Genomic DNA, 10,114 nt, shown 5'->3' on the forward strand with positions numbered 1-10,114 from the left:
TAATTGGAAAAATTTTAGTGAATTTTTTTCTGTGAGGGTAACAACTGGAGATGCTTTGCATCGTAGTATGTGACCGGGAGAAAATAGACGAATTAACAGAGGATATTGAAGGTAACAGTTGGACATGCTATTGTCATGAGTGGATACTCGAGGAGAACGCTAGTAGTGACTGTCAGATTATGATGCTGGATAGACTTTTATTGGATAGTGGAACACTAGATGGATGAGAGGGCAGGCTTGGAAGTATTCCCAGACACAGACGAGACTACGTTCCGTGTCTCTACGCAAAACAAACGAAGGTGTATATATTCACAGATATGCGAATGGTTATGTGAGCTAAAACAGAAGGTACAGTACGATCACGAATCCTACTAGAAAGCAGGAGAATGGTAGTTATTCTGAGCACAGTAAGATTAACACCATTTAGGTATCATACCGAATTAAGAGAAACTTAGAAAACTCGATGTCGATAGAGTCCTGAGTTAAATTAATCGACACACATGTAACAGTGTGGAACAGCAAGATACTGAGAAAGGCGAGCTCGAACAAAATCGGGACATACCGGAAAGCAAGGGAATGGTAGTTATTCTTAGCAGTGGCGTGGTTGGCCAGTATGGGAGATAATGGGTGTGCGGGAGAACACGTCCCACCCGTCCAGGCACGGACAATTCCGTTAGGAATTGTAGACCCTCAGTCCATTTAGACCGTCCGTCAAAATACGACATATATAGATTCCGGACGGACGAATGGATTGACAGACTGATCGTCTACAATTCCTTACGTAATTGTCGAATTGTCCCTTTCTGGACGGGTGGGAATTGTGATCCTGCACATACAGTATATTCCATACTGGCCACCCACGTGCGTCTTAGCACGGTAAGATTACCATCGTTGGGGTATCATAGCGAATTAAGAGAAACTTAGAATGCTCGATGTCCATAGAGTCCTGAGGTAAATTAATCGACTCACATTTAACAGTGTGGAAGAGCCAGAATCTCAGAAAGGTGATGTGAGTACTTTGCGCGAGCCCGAACGAAATCGGGCCCTGGTAACGTCATGGGCATTTTGAGGGGACACATAGTATCTAGGTCACATTTGCTTCGGATGGGAGGAGTGAAGAGAGACGAATGTGAAATTATGACCCTGGATAGACAGTAGTTGGATAGTGAAACGGAAAATAAATGGATCAGAGATGAATGAGAGAACGAATTGGCTTTTAGAGAAACAGCAGAAGGTGCAGTATGATCACGAATCATATATTTGGGTTCCAAGATTACTGGATTAAAGTAGCAAAAATTGTGAAAATGTAGATGTACGACTCAAAGAGCAAAACCTGGAGAACTCACTGTTCATAGAGATCTCGCGGGCTGAGTTAAATGAATCAGCGCACCTTTAACAGTGGGAATAGTCAGATCCTCGGAAGACAAGAGAACTATCGGCCGATGCTCGATGAAATCCGAAGTTCGAAACGAAAGAATAAGCTAACTGATTCGGGAAGTGAACGAATTCTTGAATCCTATCAGTTGGGAGAACTATCTGATCAGTTATTGGAGTCTCAAGATTCCATTTCATTCTGATGAGAAAGTTAAACATGACTGGAATTTTTGACTATCACCAAGAGAACAAACAACTAACTTTCTCTGACGCTCCTTTAATAATCCCACTTTTGTTAGGATTTCTGCGAAGCGAAGCCAACAACTATTCGAACAGAATTAGAATTAGATCAAGCAAAAAGCGAAGAAAATGACTTATCCGTACCTGTTGAGGGTAACATATTTGAGTTAAATTTCTATTAAATTCCCTCTTTTATTCTATATAAATTTTGTTTCAGAACCCGAATCTCTAAGTGATCCAAATAGATTTGGTCTCGAAAAAGGAAAGTCTGTTTTTAAGGTCGACAAAAGCTCAGAACCCAGTTCTCTGCCTATAACAGAAGAGAACCATAAAAATTCAGTAACAACTTGCAATTGTCACAAAAACGATTCAATGAAGAAACCTAAAACAATGTTAAATTGTATTGGTCTGATAGTTACCAAAACGGAAGATTTTTGTCCTCATAATAGAGAAGATTATGAAGAAGAAGGAGGAGAAAAGAGAAATATATCATGGGATGTATCCTCCTCCAATTGTAGAAATGCCCAATCTTCTTCGTACAAACAAACATGCTGCACTGAAGTATCTAAGACGATTTGCTTAAAATCTGATCGACTTTTAGGTGATGAAGAGGAAAGATCAAAGGCAGTAACCTATCGCATACCATCATTGGTTTGTAACAACGTGCAAACAAGTGATCAATCAAATGTGTTGAGAACATTGAATACACCAACCATTCTTATTGAATCTGGGAAGATTAGAGATGTTAATTGTCGAGAAAGTGGAAATAAGGATAGTTCAAAAGGAGCGGAAGATAAAGTGGGAAAATCGATGGTAGATTGCAGCAATTTCACGCCTATGAATAGTTCCTGGGTAATTGATAATGCTAAAGATAATTCGATGAGTAGAAAACATTCTACTTTGGAAAAAACTGGAGTTGGCATTCCCATCGAAAATATGTTTCAAGAAACTGAGAACAAAGATGTATCGGATATGGATCAAGTTTGTCAACCTAGCAAGACATCAGAAATCATTAGCACGAAAGTACAAAGGGATTCAATGCTTTTGGATCTTGAATCTGTCAATGGGAAATCTTTGAAGAACAAAAATATGCGAAGATCCAATTGTAGAAAATCTTTAGAATCATCTAATGAAAGCAATGGAACGAAAAAAGGAAAAACTGACAAAAAGCTTAAAGGTAGTTCTAAGACTCCAAAGAATTTGCAATTAGATGGATCTAAAGCTGAAGAATCACAACAGAATAGAGCGAGATTATCAGAAACATCTACAAAGGGTAAAAATTCAAACCAAGTTGAAAGTGATCTGCAAATTGATTATAACGAAGAAAATTACTTAAATCGCGAAGAATCTTCTAACAAAAATATTAAAGCTGACGATATAAAAGAGAATGGTGAAGATTATGAGAACGAAGAAAACGATGGTAAAATTGGTAATTCCCTTGCAACTAAAAAACGCAGAGAATCTATCCATAGTACCGATGTTCATAATGGAAAACGAAAATTAAATGGAAACCAAGATCAGACCGAACAACCCTCAAGAGGTGGTGGTGAAGAAATTGAGAAAAATAAGAGAAGGTGCAGCAAAACTCCAACCACGAAAATTTTGGAAAATCCAACCCAAACTATAAAAAATGGCAATATCTTGAAGAAATCTAATCAGCCACAGGGAATAGTTTCCAGTAATGTAATAGAAGAAAGTGGAAATAAGATAACTACCGAAGGAAGAATGCGATCTTCCTCTGATGCTAGTGCCAAGTATGAAGAAATTGACAGGTTTCCTATGCAAGAAGAAAGTCCGTCCAAACAAATCGATAAAAATAGGGCAGAAAATTGTGAGGAGGAATATCGGCCGATAAGTAGACCATTTATAATAAAAAATGATAAAGAACCTGCAACTGTAACGAATACCAATGGAAAAGAACAAAGTCCGGAAGAAACAATGTGGTCAAAGGAATGCGATAAGAAGCAAAGTAAAGATTGTAAAGAAGGCTTAAGAGATAAACCCCAAAATATATTCGAGGATCGCCAACAAACAGCTCTTCGGATCAATCAAAATAAATTGGAAGACTTTAGAAGTTATGGTAAACCAGCAATAGTTATCAAAATACGCCAAGATAATACTGGTAGGCAAACAAATACTTGTCAGAGAGAAACTCCACAGCACTTTGCCCATCTTAATCAATGCACATGTAGGGAAGAATGCAATGCATGTAGAACCACTAGCAGATATAATCACTCTCAGATTCCCTGTCGTATTCCCAGATATATAGGAAATGCTGAATATGGGACCTATCGGCATCAAAATTGTAATTCTTCAACTCCAACTTATCAATATGGTGATTTGCAAGACAATATTCCTGGATGTAGTCCCGATATAAATTCAAGATATATAGAAGACAATTGCGAGGATGAATCCTTAAGACGTTTGAGAGCTGGTAGTTCGAAAAGCAAGCATAGGCTGAGTGATTCGGGAAGTGAAGGAAATCTTGAATCCTATGAGGTGGGAGAACAATCAGATCACTTATTGGATATTCAAGATTCCATTTCAATTTGTTCTGATGAGAAAGTGAAGCATATAAATAGAATTTTTGATTATCACCAACGAACTTTCTCTCACACTCCCTTTCAAAATCCCTCATTTGTAAGGATTTCTCAAAGCGAAGCCTACAGAGATTGGAACAGAAATAGAAGAAGATCAACTAATCAATGTTTCGAATTATACGATAATGTTACTGGCTGTAGTGAGAATATATACTCAATACATAGACAAAATAATCGAGAGGAAAGAAATTCAAGTCGTTTGAGAGCTGGTAGTTCGAAACGAAAATGTCATTTAGCTAGTTGGGAAAGTGGAAAGAGTCTGTTATCCCAAGATTCCATTTCCATTTGTAGTGAAGAGAAAATTACACGTATTACCAGAATTTTCGACTATAACCATGAAGATGATGATCTTATCGAATATAACCAGTACATTCCCATACCACTTATGAGATCATCGGGGTATTATAATTCCCAAATATGTCCCAAACATGGAAAACAAGTGAAAAACGCTAATAGTTTCCAAAACTCTCAGATCGATATTGGTAAACAACGATCTCGCATTCCCGTTTTAGTGAGTAATTTCACAAAGAACTTGAGTTACCAAAAACACCTCGCCAAACTGAGTTTTAACACTAATCTAAGTAGACCCAAAGATAGATCATCTAAAGAGTCAAATACTCGCATAACTTATGATGCTAATCTGATAACTGGTTCAAATACTGACAAATTACAAGACAATAATGAAACTCTCCAGAGTAGTGTTGAACGGGTGGAGACTTTTAATAATACCAAAATAAAAGCAGACGAGACTCGGAATAATAAATCCAATTATTCTCTGAGATCTGCAAGCAGTAACAGAAAGACAGGCCTTGGCGAGAAATGCACCAAACCTGAAGAGAATGACAAAGTGCCGATTGACCATGCTACCTTGCGAAGAGATTCATGTCTTGAAAACAAGTCAAGTTTTAAGCATAAAGAGAATAGTCCCGAAAATATTAAGGGAGAGAAAACTCTTGATAAAGGGAATTTGAAGAATGATGCCAACAATAACTATCGAAGTAGTGAATCAACTACTCAGAGAGAGTCTAATAGTGAATGGGAGGATAGTTTTGCCGAGAGAAATATTGAGAGCAAAGAAAGAAAGAAAAAAATTGAGAGTATGCAAAAATTCTATAACAAAAACACCAATGTTGTCGAAGATAATCCTAATACTCCAAATTGCAGCAAAAATACCGAAAAACAAAGGAATTTCCTTCGAAGAGATTTAAGCAGAACAAAAGAACCAAGCAAGCTAAAGAAGGAATTTTCCATTAAATCGCCAAAATTACTAACAAGCAATAGATCGATATCTACGAATGTCAGAAAGAACAAGATCTCGACAAAACGAAATTTCAAATCGAAAACTAATGGTAACTCAAAATCCCCAAGCTTTTCTAAGAAAAGATCTATGCAAGATAACGTGTTTAAAAGCCCACCATCACAATTTAAGGCATCCTGTTCAATGCGTCGCAAAAACTCCGTAGAAAATCGTCTAACTCCCATAACAAAATCTATGGATAAAAATTTCACTTTTGATCGAATTAGAGGAGGTTTGGTAAATGACAATGATGAAAGCTGCAAATGTCTACGGACTGGTGGAATATCGAAAAACCTAAACGAAAAGATTGTGAGAGCAATGCATATTCCTTCATTTTTACAAAATGAGAATGAGAGAATCTGTGAATTTAAAATACATGAAAATTTAGAAAGGAAAAAATAAATATACTTTTGGTCAACTGGAACATCTTTTTCTCTTCACTCCTCAAGCTTTAATTTTTTTTTAAATTAAAGCTTGAAACAGAGTTGATGGAATTCTAAAAATAAATTTATTTGCAAATTTGAAACGTTGTTAATAAACCATTGATCTACACTGAAAAAATCATGTCCGTTTCCACAGATTTTGTCTTTAAACCAAGTATGATTTTAGTATTGATTCCGAGCCAAAAGTGCGGATACATTAAAGACGCAATTCTTTTTTATACCCTCCGCCATAGGATGGGGGTATATTAACTTTGTCATTCCGTTTGTGACACATATCGAAATATTGCTCTAAGACCCCATAAAGTATATATATATTCTGGGTCGTGGTGAAATTCTGAGTCGATCTAAGAATGTCCGTCCGTCCGTCTGTTGAAATCACGCTAACTTCCGAACGAAATAAGCTATCGACTTTAAACTTGGCACAAGTAGTTGTTATTGATGTAGGTCGGATGGTATTGCAAATGGGCCATATCGGTCCACTTTTACGTGTAGCCCCATATAAACGGACAGATTTGGCTTGCGGAGCCTATAAGAGTAGCATATTTCATCCAATCTGGCTGAAATTTGGTACATGGTGTAAGTATATGGTCTCTAACAACCACGCAAAAATTGGTCCATATCGGTCCATAATTATATATAGCCCCAATATAAACCGATCCCCAGATTTGTCCTCCGGAGCTTCTTGGAGGAGCAAAATTCATCCGGTCCGGTTGAAATTTGGTATGTGGTGTTAGTATGTGGTCTCTAACAACCATGCCAAAATTGGTCCATATCGGTTCATAATTATATATAGAGCCCATATAAACCGATCCCCAGATTTGGTTTGCGGACCCTCTAAGGGAGGCAAATTTCATCCGATCCGGCTGAAATTTGGTACATGGTATTAGTATATGGTCTCTAACAACATAATTATATATAGTCCCCATATAAACCGATCCCCAGGATTGACCTCCGGAGCCACTTAGAGTGTTAGTATATGGTCTCTAACAACCACGCAAAAATTGGTCCATATCGGTCCATAATTATATAGCCCCCATATAAAGCGATCCCCAGATTTGACGTCCCGAGCCTCTTGCAGGAGCAAAATTTATCGGATCCGGTTGAAATTTGGTACATGGTGTTAGTATATGGTCTCTAACAACCATGCAAGAATTGGTCCATAGCGGTCCATAATTATATATAGCCCCCATATAAATCGATCCCCAGATTTGTCCTCCGGAGCCTCTTGGAGGATTCATCCGATGCGGTTGAAATTTGGAACGTGGTATGTGGTCTCTAACAAACACGATATGGACACGAATTGGTCCATATCGGTCCATAATTATATATAGCCCCCATAAAAACCGTTCTCCAGATTTGATCTCCGGAGTCTCTTGGAGAAGCAAAATTCATCCGATCCGGTTGAAATTTGCAACATGGTGTTAGTATGTGGCCGGTAATAACCATGCCAAATTTGGTCGATATCGGTCTATAGTTAGATATAGCCGATCCCCAATCACACAAAAATTGGCCCATATCGGTTCATAATCATGGTTGCCACTCGAGCCAAAAATAATCTACCAAAAATGTATTTTTATAGAAAATTTTTTCAAAATGTTATTCCTATAGAAAATTTTGTCAAACTTTATTTCTATATAAAATTTTGGCAAAATTTTATTTCTATAGAAAATGTTTTCAAAATTTTAATTCTATAGAGAATGTTGTCAAAATTTTAATTCTATTGACAATTTTGTCAAAATTTTATTTCTATAGAAAATTTTGTCAAAATGTTATTTCTATAGAAAATTTTGTCAAAGTTTTATTTCTATAGAATTTTTTGTAAACATTTTATTTCTATAGAAAATTTTGACAAAATTTTATTTCTATAGAAAATTTTGTAAAAATATTATTTCTATAGAAAATGTTGTCCAAATTTTACTTCTATAGAAAATGTTGTAAAAATTTTATTTTGTCAAAATTTTATTTCTGTAGAAACTTTTATCAAAATTTTATTTCTATACTAATTTAATATATACTACGTATGCAGTTTAGAAGACGGTGTTAGGATGTTTTAAGATACCTTGCCATCGGCAAGTGTTACCGCAACCCAAGTAATTCGATTGCGGATGACAGTCTTCAGTAGAAGTTTCTGCAATCCATGGTGGAGGGTACATAAGCTTCGGCCTGGCCGAACTTACGGCCGTATATACTTGTTAAATTTGACTTTTGAAGACTTGATTGTGGTGTTGTGGTCTGGTGGCCGTCACTTCAGCAGCCGAAAAGTTTAAAGTTCTGCGAATAGCGTGCTTGTGTATCTCAGGCGCATTCAGTAAGACAGGAACAGATTCCCGTAAAGTCATGCTGCATCTATTGCCCTTGCACATATTGGCCAAACCGTTAGCAGCAACTACGGCTGTACGGTTGCGGGAGCTATCACTGTGGTCGGGAGAAACGCACGGTCACAGTTCGGCCCTATATTGTCAGATGTGCCAAACGTAGAGAATTAATCTCTGGCCAAACCGCTTCCCGATAAAAAGTTTGAAACATGCATGGTGCACACAGACTCCGGGGAACATATAGATTTCTATACCGATGGCTCTAAATTGGATGGACAGGTGGGTTTCGGAGTATATTCTAAAGACCTGAAATTTCGAATAGCGAAAATATTACCTAATTACTATAGTGTTTTCCAGGCTGAAATATTAGCAATAAGAGAGGTGGCGAATTGTCTGAGAAGTAACATAATGTTCCAAAAAATGTTGGCATTAATATATACTCAGACAGTCAACCTGCAATAAAATCCTTGGACTCTGTGTTTCTTAACTCGAAAACGGTCATCGACTGCCGCAAATCTCTCTATGAGATTGCTGAGCTGCACAATATTCACCTAATATGGGTGCCTGGCCATAGATAGCGGGGATCTGCGAAGCGGATGAATTAGCAAGGCTAGGAACTACCTTGGATATTCCAGGGGAACTAGAATCTGTTGGTATGCCTCTGGCTACATTCAAGTAGAGGTGTGCATGTGACACGAAATATTCGTAACTCACGACATTTTTGGTGACTCACGCATGAGTCGTGAGTCACGCTGACCGCAACGGCGTGAGCGTGACTAATCAACCAAATGTCGTGCATGAGCGTGAGTCACGAAAATAATATCTTCGTGAGTGTGCATGAGTAACGAATTTCGGAAAAATACGCTCAGGAAAATAATCTCGCTTACGAACATAAAATTCTTACGAGTTGAATTCATTTATAATTTTAGTGACATCCTACACGCTCACAAAAAATCGCTTCTGTAACATATACTCCCAAACATATTTTGCTTCAAGCATATACATTTTTGGGTATTGCCCAAACATTTATATGTTTGATCTCTACCAATATATAATATGTTTGAAAGCATATTGGTCTAAACAATATATGTTTGGGTAGTCTAAGTTTCAAACATTTTGTATTTTTGCATCCAAATTCAATAATGTTGTCTTCCAAAAAACAATATGTTATTATGTGAACATATAATATGTTTGGAAGCATTTTGCACCCAAAAATATTATATGCTTAAAAAAAATTCTCCCAAACAATATTGTGCTCAAAATTTTATTTATTTATTTATATATTTACAATCATAATGAATTATGAAAATAAACAGGTAATATAGGTGCTAACAACATAGGTTTTCGACCTGAATGCTCAAAATTTTGTTTCTGCCCAATTGTATATTCCCCCACATCTTTCTCACTTCCACGAGATTTTTTAGTTCTTAGCACCTTTTTCTGTAATACAAACATTGTAGAAGAAATTATTCAATTGTATGATTTTTTTATTTTAATTTTACCTTTTGCCGGACGGGGATTCGAACAGCGGACCACACAGTTTGTAAGGATCTAAGAAGTAGCTGATCAATTGCCCAAGGAAAAATAAAATCTTAATTTTGATATAACAAGCAACAACCACCAACTTAATTCAATATCGCTCCCTGTTAAATAGCGCTCCAAGCTACTAAACACATATATGTTTATAGGCTATTTCTAAATTAATATATGTTTGCATCCAAGCATATTGTATTTACAAACATTTTATGTCCCAAACATAATATGTTCTAACATATTAACATATATGTCCCAAACATGTTATGCTAGTTTATGAACATTATATGCTTGCACTCAAAAATATCGTGT

General features: G+C 36.7%; 1 protein-coding gene and 1 long non-coding RNA gene across 2 annotated transcripts in view; one reads left to right on the top strand and one right to left on the bottom strand.

The window, feature by feature from the left end:
* The window catches only part of GstE14 (Glutathione S transferase E14), a 40,343-nt gene extending 34,408 nt beyond the window's left edge, over positions 1-5,935 (top strand). The window contains exon 13 of the mRNA XM_075311687.1: positions 1,832-5,935. Within this exon, the coding sequence (XP_075167802.1) occupies positions 1,832-5,913 (4,082 nt within the window). The 3' untranslated portion in view covers positions 5,914-5,935. The remainder of the gene's footprint in view (positions 1-1,831) is intronic.
* A 3,584-nt stretch (positions 5,936-9,519) lies between these two features.
* On the bottom strand, positions 9,520-9,833 carry LOC142238109 (uncharacterized). Its single transcript, XR_012722651.1, has 2 exons — positions 9,772-9,833; positions 9,520-9,709 (listed from the first exon to the last, which is right to left on the bottom strand). It is a non-coding gene; the product is annotated as an uncharacterized LOC142238109 (long non-coding RNA).
* Between the last annotated feature and the right edge of the window lie 281 nt (positions 9,834-10,114).

This window comes from Haematobia irritans, chromosome 5 (genome assembly GCF_050003625.1).
Source record: "Haematobia irritans isolate KBUSLIRL chromosome 5, ASM5000362v1, whole genome shotgun sequence".
Classification (NCBI taxonomy): Eukaryota; Metazoa; Arthropoda; class Insecta; order Diptera; family Muscidae; genus Haematobia; species Haematobia irritans.